General features: G+C 42.2%; 1 protein-coding gene across 1 annotated transcript; it reads left to right on the top strand.

The window, feature by feature from the left end:
- The first annotated feature begins 3,292 nt into the window (after positions 1-3,292).
- LOC135468333 (tRNA (cytosine(38)-C(5))-methyltransferase-like) lies at positions 3,293-15,130 on the top strand. The gene is made up of 7 exons (XM_064746529.1): positions 3,293-3,408; positions 3,798-3,909; positions 7,193-7,300; positions 8,165-8,598; positions 9,998-10,055; positions 11,780-11,942; positions 12,814-15,130. Exons 1-7 carry the CDS (start codon positions 3,293-3,295, stop codon positions 12,927-12,929), a joined length of 1,107 nt encoding a protein of 368 aa, XP_064602599.1. The 3' UTR covers positions 12,930-15,130.
- The last annotated feature ends 3,439 nt before the right edge of the window (positions 15,131-18,569 follow it).

The following is an 18,569-nucleotide window of genomic DNA, read 5'->3' as shown; positions in this document are numbered from 1 at the left end:
CTGTTCACTATTTTAGGCTGTGACTGTAGAAAAGCTGACTAGCCTGTGTGTAGACATGATTGTGATGAGTCCCCCATGTCAGCACATCTCCAGTGTATATTGGGTTCACTATTTCAGGCTGTGACTGTGGAAAAGCTGACTAGCCTGTGTGTAGACATGATTGTGATGAGTCCCCCATGTCAGCACATCTCCAGTGTACATTCTGTTCACTATTCCAGGCTGTGACTGTAGAAAAGCTGACTAGCCTGTGTGTAGACATGATTGTGATGAGTCCCCCATGTCAGCACATCTCCAGTGTACATTCTGTTCACTATTTCAGGCTGTGACTGTGGAAAAGCTGACTAGCCAGTGTGTAGACATGATTGTGATGAGTCCCCCATGTCAGCACATCTCCAGTGTATATTCTGTTCACTATTTCAGGCTGTGACTGTAGAAAAGCTGACTAGCCTGTGTGTAGACATGATTGTGATGAGTCCCCCATGTCAGCACATCTCCAGTGTACATTCTGTTCACTATTTCAGGCTGTGACTGTGGAAAAGCTGACTAGCCTGTGTGTAGACATGATTGTGATGAGTCCCCCATGTCAGCACATCTCCAGTGTACATTCTGTTCACTATTTCAGGTGTGACTGTGGAAAAGCTGACTAGCCTGTGTGTAGACATGATTGTGATGAGTCCCCCATGTCAGCACATCTCCAGTGTACATTCTGTTTACTATTTCAGGCTGTGACTGTGGAAAAGCTGACTAGCCAGTGTGTGGACATGATTGTGATGAGTCCCCCATGTCAGCACATCTCCAGTGTACATTCTGTTCACTATTTCAGGCTGTGACTGTGGAAAAGCTGACTAGCCTGTGTGTAGACATGATTGTGATGAGTCCCCCATGTCAGCACATCTCCAGTGTACATTCTGTTCACTATTTCAGGCTGTGACTGTGGAAAAGCTGACTAGCCAGTGTGTAGACATGATTGTGATGAGTCCCCCATGTCAGCACATCTCCAGTGTATATTCTGTTCACTATTTTAGGCTGTGACTGTGGAAAAGCTGACTAGCCTGTGTGTAGACATGATTGTGATGAGTCCCCCATGTCAGCACATCTCCAGTGTACATTCTGTTCACTATTTCAGGCTGTGACTGTGGAAAAGCTGACTAGCCTGTGTGTAGACATGATTGTGATGAGTCCCCCCATGTCAGCACATCTCCAGTGTACATTCTGTTCACTATTTTAGGCTGTGACTGTAGAAAAGCTGACTAGCCTGTGTGTAGACATGATTGTGATGAGTCCCCCATGTCAGCACATCTCCAGTGTACATTCTGTTCACTATTTCAGGCTGTGACTGTGGAAAAGCTGACTAGCCTGTGTGTAGACATGATTGTGATGAGTCCCCCATGTCAGCACATCTCCAGTGTACATTCTGTTCACTATTTCAGGCTGTGACTGTGGAAAAGCTGACTAGCCTGTGTGTGGACATGATTGTGATGAGTCCCCCATGTCAGCACATCTCCAGTGTATATTCTATTCACTATTTCAGGCTGTGACTGTAGAAAAGCTGACTAGCCTGTGTGTAGACATGATTGTGATGAGTCCCCCATGTCAGCACATCTCCAGTGTACATTCTGTTTCACTATTTCAGGCTGTGACTGTGGAAAAGCTGACTAGCCTGTGTGTAGACATGATTGTGATGAGTCCCCCATGTCGGCACATCTCCAGTGTACATTCTGTTCACTATTTCAGGCTGTGACTGTAGAAAAGCTGACTAGCCTGTGTGTAGACATGATTGTGATGAGTCCCCCATGTCAGCACATCTCCAGTGTACATTCTGTTCACTATTTCAGGCTGTGAGTGAGGAAAAGCTGACTAGCCTGTGTGTGGACATGATTGTGATGAGTCCCCCATGTCAGCACATCTCCAGTGTACATTCTGTTCACTATTTCAGGTGTGACTGTGGAAAAGCTGACTAGCCTGTGTGTAGACATGATTGTGATGAGTCCCCCATGTCAGCACATCTCCAGTGTATATTCTGTTCACTATTTCAGGCTGTGAGTGAGGAAAAGCTGACTAGCCTGTGTGTAGACATGATTGTGATGAGTCCCCCATGTCAGCACATCTCCAGTGTACATTCTGTTCACTAATTTCAGGCTGTGACTGTGGAAAAGCTGACTAGCCTGTGTGTAGACATGATTGTGATGAGTCCCCCCATGTCAGCACATCTCCAGTGTATATTCTGTTCACTATTTCAGGCTGTGAGTGAGGAAAAGCTGACTAGCCTGTGTGTAGACATGATTGTGATGAGTCCCCCATGTCAGCACATCTCCAGTGTACATTCTGTTCACTATTTCAGGCTGTGACTGTGGAAAAGCTGACTAGCCTGTGTGTAGACATGATTGTGATGAGTCCCCCATGTCAGCACATCTCCAGTGTACATTCTGTTCACTATTTCAGGCTGTGAATGAGGAAAAGCTGACTAGCCTGTGTGTAGACATGATTGTGATGAGTCCCCCATGTCAGCACATCTCCAGTGTATATTCTGTTCACTATTTCAGGCTGTGACTGTGGAAAAGCTGACTAGCCTGTGTGTAGACATGATTGTGATGAGTCCCCCATGTCAGCACATCTCCAGTGTACATTCTGTTCACTCTTTCAGGCTGTGACTGTAGAAAAGCTGACTAGCCAGTGTGTAGACATGATTGTGATGAGTCCCCCATGTCAGCACATCTCCAGTGTACATTCTGTTCACTATTTCAGGCTGTGAATGAGGAAAAGCTGACTAGCCTGTGTGTAGACATGATTGTGATGAGTCCCCCATGTCAGCACATCTCCAGTGTACATTCTGTTCACTATTTCAGGCTGTGACTGTGGAAAAGCTGACTAGCCTGTGTGTAGACATGATTGTGATGAGTCCCCCATGTCAGCACATCTCCAGTGTACATTCTGTTCACTATTTCAGGCTGTGAATGAGGAAAAGCTGACTAGCCTGTGTGTAGACATGATTGTGATGAGTCCCCCATGTCAGCACATCTCCAGTGTATATTCCTGTTCACTATTTCAGGCTGTGACTGTGGAAAAGCTGACTAGCCTGTGTGTAGACATGATTGTGATGGAGTCCCCCATGTCAGCACATCTCCAGTGTACATTCTGTTCACTCTTTCAGGCTGTGACTGTAGAAAAGCTGACTAGCCAGTGTGTAGACATGATTGTGATGAGTCCCCCCATGTCAGCACATCTCCAGTTTATATTCTGTTCACTATTTCAGGCTGTGACTGTGGAAAAGCTGACTAGCCTGTGTGTAGACATGATTGTGATGAGTCCCCCATGTCAGCCATTCACGAGGATGGGCAGACAGAAAGACCTGGCAGACACAAGGACCAACTCCTTCAGCTATCTCCTCACACTCCTACAAAGGCAAGTGTATCTTGAGTCTTTGAATTCGACTCTTATAACAAAGTATGGCAACATAAAAACAATCCAGCTGTGACTGCAGAAAAACAAAGCTTCTGTGCAGGAAATATATGCACCTATGACCACAAAATAAAACAATCCACCTGTAAGAGCAGAAAAACAATCCACATGTAACCACAGATCACTGAAGATTCCCCCAGGGGCTGTGTGCTTTTCTCCCACCATAATGTTGGCTGCTGTTGTATAGCTGAAAAATTTTTGAGTACTGCATAAAACTACAATCAGATAAATAAGTCATTGAAAATTCTTTGAATGACACATCTGCTCTCAAAATGTTAAAGGTTGAAAACAGGTACCAATAGTAAGTTTGTGGTGTTGTGGTTGTCTCCCCTTGACAGGTTGCCTGCCCGCCTCAGTATCTACTGGGTGGAGAATGTGAAAGGGTTTGAGACATCACAGGCCAGAGGTTCCCTGCTGGAGACACTGGGACAGTGTCAGTACATCTACCAGGTCTGGTCACTTTTATTCTGTTCAGTTAGCTGGATACAGAGAAAGATTACTTTGTGTCCATTCAGGAGATAAGTGACACAAAAGAGGAAATGCTGCGATTTACCCTGTCAGATTTACATGGGTGACATATATATCATATGGTGACATTGGAACTGTGGACTGTCAGGTGGATAACTGTCATCTGTCCTCCCCAGAACTCCAGGCTCCGAGCACAAGCTTCAGGTCTCCTGGGTGGTCATGTACTTGGTAAAGTATGCTGCTCTCTCTGCCGGCACCTCTTGTGGTTGGCGTAGAAGAAAACTAGAAAGCTTGCTTAAAAACTTATTACATTATACAATGTAAAAACTTGTTACATTATACACTGTAAAACTTATTACATTATACACTGTAAAACTTATTACAGTATACACTGTATTTGCAAAGATGCTTCTCTTAAGGATCATAGAATGTGTTCACTATTTGTCTACCACCTGGGATTAAGAGACATCTGTTAATCCCTGAGACATCTCTTAATCCCTGAGACATCTCTTAATCCCTGATCCAGTGGACCCAACATCCACGTGCCATACACTTGCTGACAGTTAATTATTCTTCTGCGCTATAAACTCCATAATATTACACAGTTCAATTTAACCTTACCTCTCGGTTTTCATTGTATATGCTGTACTGTTGTAAATAAATGCAACAAACACTAAAATAATTGAAGACACTCCAAGCAATATTTAATGCTTTTGTTGCTGAAATAAATATCTAAAATTTAAATAGTACTGTTACTGAACATTTGCCTGTGCAGGATTACACTGTGGAATTAAAAATAAAAACAAAACAGCCGACTTCATACAGCTGTTCACAGCTTAACAGAAAAGAAATTCATAACAAATAAATTATTTAAAAAAAAGATGTCCAAAAATGACTATTCATTGTAAATGAAACATGCTCTTTTTTTATATTTTTTTTACGCCATTAAGGATAAAGAACATGACTCATAGACGTACAACTATTTACATGGCAATTACAACCTGTAATCTACCAGATTTTAGTCCCTGGGCGCGTTAACTTGATTTTGGATGACCCGACAGCATTGCAGTTTTAAAGTGTGATTTGCGTAGGGGTTTTTCTCACTTGTGTCGAAGGTAGCGCCCCAAATTTTAATGCTGCAAAAGTGCTACAAGAGTTCAGTGCCTAAAACTAACAAAACCTGGGTCATCTTTTAAGCTTTGAAGCCCTAGGGTGAAAACTAAAAACACAAAGGAGAATTTGAAAATTCTTATTTTTAGATTTATTTATTTGATTTGATTGATGTTTTACGCCGTATTCAAGAATATTTCACTTATACGACGATGGCCAGCATTATGGTGGGTGGAAACCGGGCAAAGCCTGGGGGAAACCCACGACCATCCGCAGGCTGCTACAGACCTTCCCACTTATGGTCTTATTTTTAGATGTTTTCAACAAAAGAAAAAATGCAGCAAATTGCATAATACAAAAATATATTTACTTTAGGTACATTTTCCGAAATCACATTAATTAAGTCAGCATTGTTCAGGCTTGGGGTGGGACTGGGACTGATATTTTTTTAATAAAACTGAAACATGACCCCTCTACCAGAAGAGCAGACATTTGAGACGATGCCATTTTGACGACACTCTGGATCATACCACAAGAAATGTAGAATTAATTTCGGGGGTAAATACCAATCGAATTCATGATAGTTGAATTAATATGTAAACAAACATATTATACTGACCGGCTCCGATAGCACAGTTTCTAGAGTGTCCGCTTCGGGAGGGTCAATCCTGGGTCGAGTCACACCCAAGTCCTTAAAAGAGGAAGTTGTAACTTCCTCGGTTGGCGTTCAGCATTAAGGGGTTAGTGCAATGACTGGTTGACTTGTATCGGTATAATGGCTGGGTTGGGGCGGCTTACTTGCCTTTGGTAAGCCGTGTCAGTGAATCAGCACTGGATAAATGAGCGGAGGAAGTCCTTCCTGCTACAAAGAGGCACATTACAGAAGACGTTAAACCCCATGCAGTCACTCACTACATTATACTGACCTCTGCAACCTTTTCTGGAATCTGGTTGATGACTTTAGGCGTATTTTGAAGTGTTACGGCAAAGATTAAGCGATGACTTCTTCTGTGGCTGTTGAGTTAATCTGGTGAATTCCCAGACTGCCGCGTGATCAAGAGAAGCTAATCTGGTGAAGTCCCAGACTGCCGTGTGATCAAGAGAAGCTAATCTGGTGAAGTCCCAGACTGCCGTGTGATCAAGAGAAGCTAGTCTGGTGAAGTCTCAGACTGCTGTGTGATCAAGAGAAGCTAATCTGGTGAAGTCCCAGACTGCCGTGTGATCAAGAGAAGCTAATCTGGTGAAGTCCCAGACTGCCGCATGATCAATGTAAGCTAGTCTGGTGAAGTCTCAGACTGCCGCGTGATCAAGAGAAGCTAGTCTGGTGAAGTCCCAGACTGCCGTGTGATCAAGAGAAGCTAATCTGGTGAAGTCTCAGACTGCCGCATGATCAAGAGAAGCTAATCTGGTAAAGTCTCAGACTGCCGCGTGATCAAGAGAAGCTAATCTGGTAAAGTCCCAGACTGCCGTGTGATCAAGAAAAGCTAATCTGGTGAAGTCCCAGACTGCCGTGTGATCAAGAGAAGCTAATCTGGTGAAGTCTCAGACTGCTGCGTGATCAAGGGAAGCTAATCTGGTGAAGTCTCAGACTGCTGCATGATCAAGGGAAGCTAGTCTGGTGAAGTCTCAGACTGCTGCATGATCAAGGGAAGCTAGTCTGGTGAAGTCTCAGACTGCTGCGTGATCAAGAGAAACAAGATTCTCAAGCCTGACTGAGCGAAAACAGTAGAGCTTCATATCCCTCCGTCTACATGTATCTTAATCCCAGCTACCACCAGAGCAGAAGTAGTCAGCATGCTAGGGCGGCACAATGACCCAGGAGCATCTCACTAATACATAGGCCATTCCTGTGTATTAGGATGAACAACAAGTCTAATGGCAATGACTGTGATTCACTCTGCTGTCACACGCAGAATCTGCAGTTCCGTGTTTCTTGTTCAAAGTATTGTTGGTACAGGTGATGTAGGTACACATGTACAGGTACTTGTACTTTCAGGTGCTTACATGTACATACATCCACCTACAGAATGATGGCTCATGAAAATCACAGTCTAACTTTCGGGTTTACTCTCTCTGATCATCCAGTTTATGCTGAATGTGCGGGATAATCTCTATGCGCTATCACAATCTCACATTAGGTTTTTTTTTCTCCCAGGAGTTCATGCTGACCCCTCTACAGTTTGGGATTCCCAACTCTCGCTTGAGGTATTATCTTATAGCCCAGAGAAAAGCAGCTCAGTTTTCTTTTGTGAGGCAATCAGATGTAAGTAGTAATATGAAGTGTGCATCAAGTTCAAAACCAGCAGAGTGCCTAAGCTCTGCATGTTTTTGTGTGCAAGTTCGTATTATTTTGCATATTTCATAAGGATTTCTTTTGTTCTAGTTGGCAATAACTGTTCAGTGATATTGTCTGATTTTGACCAAATTAGTTTTGCAGACTCATTTGGTAGTCCCTCAGGTCAAGATCAAAAACTAACTAGATCCATACATGATTTTTGTATATTTACTGCAGAATATGAAACCTCTGGGATTAGCTTGTTAGGCCCCCTACTTGATAAGTGGGGGATCACATTTATAGCTGTTGCAGGACTGACTTTGGTGTAATATGGTCATATCTGGAAAACCAATTAGAGGAGTAACAGCTTTACAGTCAGTGTTTGAGACTGCAGACATTCGGACATTTGCCATTTTACTCATACCAACAGGTGTAGTGACTCACACGGCCGTGAAAATGTTGTCTAAATAACATGGGGGTTAATACAAAACTCACCTCTCTATACCTTCCCATGTTATCTCTCACCTCGTCGTCTGCTTGCCGCTGACCGATGCCTGGATGTCTCCGGTCTCAAAAGTTAGACACTTGTGCTTGGTGCGTATTTGAACATTTAAAATTGTGTATATTACACTCTGAATTTACTTGAGTATGCGTGACTAATATGCTTTATGATTATCAAAAGCGGGGTTTGCATGCTCAGAATCTTTGATTATAACTCATTTTAAGCTTTACACTAAATCCATCGGGGTATTGTAGTGAACTGGGATTTCTTTCAGAACTTTGCTCTGTTTTGTTTTGTCTTCAAATTGTCATGTTTTTTTTTGTCTGAATTCTGAACTATTTTGATTTCAGATAGTAATAGAAATCCCAGAATGTTGTACACCTTTCCTTGTTCATAAAGATCCGACTCCAGAGTCCTGTAACAGCCATCTGGGAGAAAACTCTCAAAATGGGTGTATTTTAACCTCAAATAAAGACCATTCTAGGGCAGGAGTAACAGCTATCGATGTGTGTGAGATCAAGGATGACAACTCCTGCAGTCATCATCATGTAAGGGCTGATAACAGCAGAAAGACTGTCATAGAAGAGTTCAGCCAGACATTGCGGCAACAGTATGATGATGATCACAGGCCATATCCTGACTGCCAAAGAGTAGAGAACTTTTTAGAGGAGAACAGTTTGGAATATTTCCAGAAGTATTTGTTGTCAGATAAAGAACTCCGAAGATTTATCATAATGGACATAGTTCCCTCCTCAGCCAGGAAAACGTCTTGTTTTGCCAGAAGGTGGGTTGTATGTACAAGTGTAGGAAATACAGATGGGGTCTTTTTTGGATACATTTGTCTGAATATCATTTGTCTGAATAACATTTGATTGAATAACATTTGATTGAATAACATTTGAAAATTCATTGTGACATGATTACTCAGCTGTGCTTACGTGCTTGTGCACACAGAATGTACCAAGAGCTGTTTCCCCATAGTGTGTGGAACAATTTCTTAAATCCTCAGTATTGATTTGGAATGAACTTTATGGTGTATGACTGGTATATGAATGTCAGATGACGCTCAGATACACAGGTTGATTTTTATTCTCTCTGTTGTCATATGTACATCTGCATCAGTGTTCCGTAATCCAAAGCAAACAAACTGTAAATTGAACCATATTGCTTTTAGAAGAAATGGAAATGGTAGTCTGCAATGATGGTTAAGCACATTCATTAAGTCAGCTTGGGCCAATAATTGATGTGGAAAGTATGAGGGAGCAGTCTGTGTGCCTTTGGTGTGAATCCTGTATACTGGAAGCAGTGAACCAGGGAGTAGATACAAGTAGATACAGGTGCAGCAGTTGACTTGCCTTTCAAACCATAGAGTTGATTGATACAGGTGCAACTGTCTGTTGACGTCCGAACCATGCAGTTGATAGATACAGGTGCAGCAATCTGTTGCCTTCTGAACAATACAGTTGACAGATTCAGGTGCAGCTGTCTGTTGCCTTCTGAACCATATAGTTGAGAGATACAGGTGCAGCTGTCTGTTGCCTTCTGAACCATACACTTGAGAGATACAGGTGCAGCTGTCTGTTGCCTTCTGAACCATACAGTTGATAGATACAGGTGCAGCTGTCTGTTGCCTTCTGAACCATACAGTTGACAGATACAGGTGCAGCTGTCTGTTGCTTTCTAAACCATACAGTTGACAGATACAGGTGCAGCTGTCTGTTGCCTTCTGAACCATACAGTTGATAGATACAGGTGCAGCTGTCTGTTGCCTTCTGAACCATACAGTTGATAGATACAGGTGCAGCTGTCTGTTGCCTTCTGAACCATACAGTTGATAGATACAGGTGCAGCTGTCTGTTGCCTTCTGAACCATACAGTTGATAGATACAGGTGCAGCTGTCTGTTGCCTTCTGAACCATACAGTTGAGAGATACAGGTGCAGCTGTCCGTTGCTTTCTAAACCATACAGTTGACAGATACAGGTGCAGCTGTCTGTTGCCTTCTGAACCATACAGTTGATAGATACAGGTGCAGCAGTTGCTTTCTAAACCATGGAGAACTTCCATGGTTATCTCATGCTTGTGATATTCAGGGTATTCAGAAGCCTCTTCCTTAGCTGATATACATGACTGTATATAATGTGGTCAAGTAAGGACTAATCTCTCTACCTTTTGCATTGTCAGGTATGGTAATTTTATCGAGGGAGGAGGATCAGTTTTCTTGATGACTGACAACCCACAGGTAAGTAGTATTGTTGTTACTTATATCCCACTTCTGTCAATGGCCTGCTACAGCAGTCTCTATTGTGTAGAATTATGCCACAATTCCAAGCTTCTGCTGCTCTCTCTTACTGCCATCTGCCAGGTCATTCCACACAAGATATATTATGGTCAAAAATTCCCCTTGTGACCACCACCATTAATACTAAATGCTATCAAGTGCAAACTGTGAGTCGGGTCAAGTGGTCATTGCACTCTACTTGTTTATACCAAGGTAAACCCAAATAAGCCAAAGGTTTCATTCTGTTGGGACTATTTGCAACTTCTTTCAGCAAGGCTTCATACATTCTCACACAAGCACTGGTCCCGATAGCACAGTTGGTAGAGCGTCCATGTTGGAAGCGGTAGATCCAGGGTCAATCCTGGGTTTGCTCACACCTAAGACCTTAAAAAAAAAAAAGAGGAAGTTGTAACTTCCTCGCATGGCATTCAGCATTAAGGGGATAGTGCAACACCTCGTTGACAAAAGAGTGGTGGAAATCCGTCCAGTGACAAGGAGGCACATTATATACACTTTAATATGACTGAAAAATTGTTAAGTACTCACTCACTCACACATCCAAGCTTCTACCCAAATGTCTGTGAACAGCAAAGCCCTTAAAGACATGAGGTGTACATCTCTGTTTGAGGTATTTGTACACCACAGTGTGAGGTATAGATGAGGTGTATACCTCATCCATATTATCTGAGGTGTACTGTTCCTCATGTACACCCCAGCCGTATGCCTATACCTCAGATATACCTCAGGAACTTTTTTTGAATATCAGGTAATGTACCTCAAATAGACCTCAGCAACTTGGAAACAAATCAACACTTAGAAGATGTACCTCAGGCATACCTCAGAAACTTTGAAAGTTGAAAAAAATTAATGATGTACCTCTGGTACACCTTACAGACTTCGACAGTTTTTGAATATATTTATGTGATCATGTACCATATAATGATTTATTTATTTATTTGATTGGTGTTTTACGCCGTACTCAAGAATATTTCACTTATACGACGACGGCCAGCATTATGGTGGGTGGAAACCGGGCAGAGCCCGGGGGAAACCCACAACCATCCGCAGGTTGCTGAAAGACCTTCCCACTTACGGCCGGAGAGGAAGCCAGCAAGAGCTGGACTTGAACTCACAGCGACCGCATTGGTGAGAGGCTCCTGGGTCATTACGCTGCGCTAGCGCGGTAACCGACTGAGCCACGGAGGCCCCACCATATAATTATGTGATCATGTACCATATAATTATGTGATCATGTATCTCATGTACCCTTCAGCCACTTTTTTAAAGTCTTAAAATAAGAGATGAGATTCAAACATTTTACTTCAAACAAAATGGTGACAAAATTGCAAATGTTTTTGTGGTAAAAGAATGATTACTAAATAAATATAAGCTATTGTCTGATTTGCCATGCAGTGTGCAAATATTGACCAATTACAGAGCAAGAATATATTTGCCACTGATTATTCCACGATGGCTGCAGTTAAGAATGTGCATATTTCAGTCTGTGAGCTCGAGATTTTCCCATCACCTGTTTGTATGTCTTGGTACATATCTCATTTCCGGGCACAATGCCGTGCATGTCCTTCATGGGGAATATGGTACCAAAACATTAATGCCAGCAGGTTTTGTGCCATGTCTGCTGTCAGTAACTCATAGTGACTCATACCTTTGTGTTATGTTGTCAGGCTGTGAAGTGTGCAAGTGAAATGAAAACATGTCTGGAGAAGAAGAAAGGTGACCCTAAAGAGGAGTGGCCAGAACATACCATGGTCACACTGAGGGATTTACAGCTACGCTGGTTCACCCCCAGGGAGATGGCTAACTTGTTGTGCTTCCCTGCATCATTTAGTACGTCATCTTACTCCATCATGTAGCCTTTAGGTTGTAGTCTTTGTTGTTAATTTCACTATTTTCTGGGTAGCTGTGTCTATTGTTGTAAGAAACTTATATGGACAGTTTGAGGTCAGCTGGAGAGGTGTGTAAAGTACAGCGGGTGAAGGACAGACAGAGTCAGCTATTCTTCAGTTTAAAACCATGTCCATTGAGACAGATTTACATGCGGTGTAGTGGCTACCATTTCCCTAATTCCTCAACAATTTCACATATGAAAGAGCAACTTTCAGTGCAGACTTTCAGAGACAAAACTACATTGGCCAATTTTAAACTTTGCAAAACATATTTATTTATTTATTTGATTGGTGTTTTACGCTGTACTCAAGAATATTCCACTTATATGACGGCGGCCAGCATTATGGTGGAAGGAAACCGGGCAAAGCCCGGGGGAAACCCACGACCATCTGCAGGTTGTTGGCAAACCTTCCCACTTACTTGCAAAATATATCAGTCTGCACATATTACCTTCAGAATAAATTTGAGTGGTTGTTTAGTTGTAATCTGCACGATACATAGTGAAACATGACTGCATTTCTGTCCACTTGGATTGTGTGTTCAAATCCAGTTTCATTTGATCTGAGAAAGTTGAGTTGTTTTTAGTGAGATTTGAAGACTTCCTGAGACTGAGTGCTCATGAACTTAGTGGGCAGTGAGCAGTGTCACAAAGACTCCACTGGGTCAAAACATGTTATATAGTTATATGATTGTCTACAGTGAGTGGATGTGGAAAACTTAAACTAGAGAGACATTGATGCAGCCTGTGTTTAATTATTATTACATAATTATTATATGAAGGTATTGACCAGCTTTATTTCTACTCTTTCAGGTTTTCCTGAAGATGTGACCAGAAAGCAGATGTACAAATGTCTGGGGAACAGTTTAAATGTGCATGTAGTTTCTGTTTTGATAAGATTGTTACTGATGGAGGGAGGCAAATGCTGATTTGTAGAATGTGCTGAATGCTTTGGGGAAGGATTGTGCAATAATGAATTATATGTCAATTTTATGTGTAAATTTTTTGATGACAGGAACATTAACCTATTAAAGATACAATTTCCTGAATTTATCAGTAACAAATGCCTTGTTGTAAAGAGAGTATTAGAGCAGAAGAAAAATACTGTCATACTGTTGTGAACAGTCCTAGAACAGAAGAAAAGTACTGCCATACTGTTGTGAACAGTCCTAGAACAGAAGAAAAGTACTGCCATACTGTTGTGAACAGTCCTAGAACAGAAGAAAAGTACTGCCATACTGTTGTGAACAGTCCTAGAACAGAAGAAAAGTACTGCCATACTGTTGTGAACAGTCCTAGAACAGAAGAAAAGTACTGCCATACTGTTGTGAACAGTCCTAGAACAGAAGAAAAGTACTGTCATACTGTTGTGAACAGTCCTAGAACAGAAGAAAAGTACTGCCATACTGTTGTGAACAGTCCTAGAACAGAAGAAAAGTACTGCCATACTGTTGTGAACAGTCCTAGAACAGAAGAAAAGTACTGCCATACTGTTGTGAACAGTCCTAGAACAGAAGAAAAGTACTGCCATACTGTTGTGAACAGTACTAGAACTGAAGAAAAGTACTATCATACTGTTGTGAACAGTCCTAGAACAGAAGAAAAGTACTATCATACTATTGTGAACAGTCCTAGAACAGAAGAAAAGTACTATCATACTATTGTGGTGAAGCGGTATTAGAATTGAAGTAAAATACATTCATACTGTCGTGAAGAAAAATACTGTTGTGGTAAACAGCTCTGAACTGAAGAAATATACTGCCATACTGTTGTGATGATGCAGCCTTAGAACTGAAGAAAAATCCCCCCTCTCACCCCAGCATCTCGTAGAGATGTGCAGGGTGAGAGGGATTCTTGGAGTATAAAAGGCCGACGTCATCATGCATATTCTATGCGCCACATTGGCGAGATAATTTGATACATCAATCGTTGAGGGCGAAAATTGATTAACCTTCCGTTTGTTACACCAAAAACACCATCTTTTCCAGGCATATTCATACTGGCAACTAGTGGACTGTCGCCAGGATTTGACGATGAATGTTGAAGCCTCGATAGAAACTCCTGACTTTCGGAGGCTATCCCAGATAATAACGCAAGCGACTAGTTTCAGTTTCTGGCCCATGGAGTGAGTCCTGATAGAACCAGGCAGAGGTAACAGGTGTGGGCTCCAAGGAAGGCAGACAGGATGATCGATGAGCATGTTGATCACTTTCCGAAGCCACTGCTGTGTTGTCCAGCGTGATACTATTATAATGGCCATGGCTACTCCATCGTCTATAATTGTGGCGAGGACCCTCGATATCAGCCTAAAAGGTGGAAAACAATATGGTTCAAATTTAGTTCAAGAGTACACAAAACAGCTTGTTATACAGGCACTCGGATCAGGTCCCCAAGTTGCGTACGTCACCACTTTCTGATGGACTCTTGTGGCAAAAAAGATCAATACTGGGTTTAAAAAATGTTTTACTTATCCGATTAAATATTGTGGTGTTCAAGCCCCACTCCAAGTTATCATTAAATTGTCCAGATAGGAGATCAGCCTGATAAAGCCTGCAAAGCTGGATGGACTGTCTTTAATTTTAAATCATTTGTATGTTTTACCGATTTTGTCAATGACCATCGACCATGAGCTGAAGTGCCTTATATGGGGCAGGTAGCTTTTCAACCAAGTAAAGATGCGTCAGTATATATAACTATGTCAGCACGTGGCAACCTAATGCGGCATCCGTGGTGAGAATGCAGATTCTGAATCCACCAGTTAATAGCAGAACGCCCTGAACTCGATCATGTCATAACAGAGTCATAATCTTGTGTATCATGAAGAGCGGTCATTTTATCTTGATCAAGACTTCCATAGTGCAATGTACCCAAACGTATGACACGTACACACCATACATACAACCCAACTAACCTGGCAATTTGACGAATAGTTACTGCTGGGGATAACAAAATTTCCCTTGAAAAATTCAATACTCTGATCTTCTTCTGTCAAGGAAAACTGTAAAAAAATTGGGAATTGATAATAAATCCAAGAGAAATGATTTCCTGCGTTGGATTTAATACCGACTTAGACTGGTGAACGGTGAACCCGAACTTTGGAAACTTGAACAAACATAATTAGTCTGCTGACTACAACCAACTAGGCTCTGGTGCATGAGCAGAGAATCATCTATGAAATATCCACAACGAATGCAATTTGAGCGGAAAACCACATACAATGGTTTGAAGGTTTTAGTATATACTTCTGGCGCTGAAGCCAAACCAAGGGAAGGACATGTATACTGATATAAGGATCCTTCCCAAATAAATCGTGAATACTGAAGATGTGTGACATCGATTGGTATGCTTATGATATGCTTTTTTGAAATCTATCGATGTGAAGAAATCATCTGGCTGTACCAACTGAAGAGTTATCTAAAGTATTTCTTGCTTGAAATAATTGTATTCAACAAATGCATTGAGATGTCTGAGATTTAATATTATTTTTTACCGCAGAAATATATTTGATAAAAACTGAGTTCACCCTTCAGTTGCACCGATTTTAAGGAAATCCAAAATCTGATCATTAACGTGTTCTTTCTCATTTTCAGAGAATGAAATAGGAGCTGGTGCCACACTCTGCACCAGGGCCTGAGAAAACTGAATTTTATGTCCAGTAACGTTTTGTAATACCCATGGATCGTTTGTAATTGATTTCCAGTGACAAATATTATTACTAATGGCTCCTGGAAAAGTTTGGCTCTACCCTCTTATTGGGGGTAGGTGTAGCCTTCATACCCTCGCGGCTGAAACATCCTGGCTCGGCCCCTTCGTCGCCAGCTCTGATTGTGCGGGACAAAACCGCCTCTTCCTCGAGAGGACCATTGCTATTGGGGGCGACGGGAAAGTAATTCCGTCCTCTTCCTCACTCATGCGATGTTGTCTATCTCAGACACCCGTTCTTTTATAGTGTTGCCAACAGGCTGTGTGTAGTGGGTACATTAGGAGCGCACAGGGCGGCATATGTTTTGGCTTGGAACGGTTTGAACACCTGCTGTCGTGCGATAGACACATCAAAATATGAATAATAATGACTAGGAATCTGTGGACCGACACGCGTGGATATTAACTGAATATTTCTGCTTGCATAAAGATTGCGCTAAACGGCCCACTGCCGTGATGCCGTAACCGAGTAAGGCCAGCACTTTTTGAAGGGACGCATCCCGTTGTTTCACCCAAGCATTTATGGAGTTCAAACCAGGACTATTTGTTGGAATTGTATGTTTTTCCATAATTTTCTCAACATCTATTTTATCTACGCCGACTTTGACTTCTGTTGGAATAAAAATGTCGGGTACGACAAATCGCTCGTTATCTGCCATAATGCTGTTGATAGGCACACCCACCACTGGTAATGGTAACTGGCAAACACCCGCTGTTCAAGAAGAAATCTCGTTGAAGATCACGTTGTCAGCTGACCGCATGATAGAATGTGAATGGTGACCCCGAATTAGGCCGAGGCCATACGAAAAAGATTACTGTTTTGGCAAACAGCCCTAAACAGGGGAAATATACTGCCCCATGTTTTGGCAAACAGCCCTAAACAGGGGAAGTATACTGCCACATCTTGTGGCAAACAGCCCTAAACAGGGGAAATATACTGCCACATGTTGTGGTAAACAGCCCTAAACAATTTTTCATTCTTATGACGATGAGGAGTCATTAGGTATGTGTACATATAGTGTGTCATTGTCGCAGTGCGAGTCATGCGTACCCACCCAGTCACACTGACACCAGGTCAACCAGTCCTGCTTCCTTTCTCTAGCTTCTCGGTGCTGAGGAACAAGTGAGGCAGCAACAAGTAGGGCCTACCACTGTTCAGCCCTCTGCCACTGTTCAGCCCTCTGCCACTGTTCAGCCTCTAGCTCTAGACCAATGACCTTGAAACATGCCTTAGGCACGGGTGGTACGTGTGGTACACTTTCAGTCTTAAATTCTCTTTTACATGATACTGTGAATGGGAAAATATTCCTCGTTTAAACATTTTAATAGAATAAACTAGAGATATCAGCGCTTCCTGATTTGCTAGTGTATCTGAAGATGTGGTATTGGGGATTTTATTTTGAGTAATTACATTTATCTGCGAAAAATATACAGTACTTCAGTAAATGTGAAGACTTTCAATAGGAGTGAACGTTTGTAGCAAACTGAAAGTCCGTGAGCGCTTAGTGAACTCCGTGTTTTAGTAGCACCCGTCGGTCTACACGCACCTTCTCTTAAGGTTTTGACGTGGTCTCATCCCTAAGATAATAGTTTACCTTTATATGTCAAGGGCTGCATGTATTTCATGCAAAGAAACGTTAGATTCATAATTAAAATGAGGGTTTCTGCAGACGATAATCACGTCTCATGCGATCGTGTGCTATCGAGCACGCTTTTCTTATTAATGTTTATGTTTAGCTTTTTGCAGGAAAACTTGTGAGTTAAAAGTTAATTCGGCAATGAAATAATGTTTTCCTGCAGTTAACAGGCGGAAATAAAGCTGTTTGAGTTTGTTCTATTCAATCAAGCCGTGAAATTTGAATGTATGGTAGCCCGTTTGGGAACATATACTTAGAGTTCTAAGTTACTGTTTCACGAATATAAATATATTCGCTGATAAATTCCTGTGCACAGTTAATAACATTTAATACGATACACATTAAGGATAAGTGTATTCATGTTATGCCTTTGTTTGTAATTACGGAAGACCAGCGGTGACATAAATGCACCGAACATCGGCGTGAGTTGTGATGCGGTTTGAGGGCGTGATTTGTAATGCGGCGGGACAGAGTGAGTTGTGATGCGGCTGGACAGAGTGAGTTGTGATGCGGCTGGACAGAGTGAGTTGTGATGCGGCTGGACAGCGTGAGTTGTGATGCGGCGGGACAGAGTGAGTTGTAATGCAGCGGGATAGAGTGAGTTGTGATATGGCGGGATAGAGTGAGTTGTGATACGGCGGGACAGAGTGAGTTGTAATGCAGCGGGATAGAGTGAGTTGTGATACGGCGGGACAGAGTGAGTTGTGATACAGCGGGATAGAGTGAGTTGTGACGCGGCGGGACAGAGTGAGTTGTGATGAGGCTGGACAGCGTGAAAAAGTCATGGCCCCAATGGGCTTCCTCGCGACGAGTGCATATGCAAAAGCTGATGACTTGAATCGGGCTTATGTCATCGATTTCACAGCCTTTCTTCCACGACAACATGATATCGTTGATAAGCTAATATAAACCTACCATCTAGATAACACAGCTGAGATGTCAGTGTGCAAATGACCTCTGAAGATGTCCTTGAACAACAATCGTATGGCTGAACAAATATCGATAAATACAACCTGCAGAGTACACAGGTGGCGAAGTCAACATTACAGGTACCATTCCTTTTAGGGTTCACAGCGGACGAATAATGCAAGAAAACAATTACACCTACAACTGAGATCTATTTATTTGTGGTCGATTTATACTAATATGGGGCATAGTGATATATATAGTGTAGGACATGTAATTTGTAGAGTCGACTCGTCTGATTCATCGCCTGTGCGACGATCTAGT

This window comes from Liolophura sinensis, chromosome 6, assembly GCF_032854445.1.
Source record: "Liolophura sinensis isolate JHLJ2023 chromosome 6, CUHK_Ljap_v2, whole genome shotgun sequence".
In the NCBI taxonomy this organism is placed as follows: domain Eukaryota; kingdom Metazoa; phylum Mollusca; class Polyplacophora; order Chitonida; family Chitonidae; genus Liolophura; species Liolophura sinensis.
Note: the sequence above shows the minus strand (reverse complement) of the source record. Positions and strands in the feature narration are given on the sequence as shown.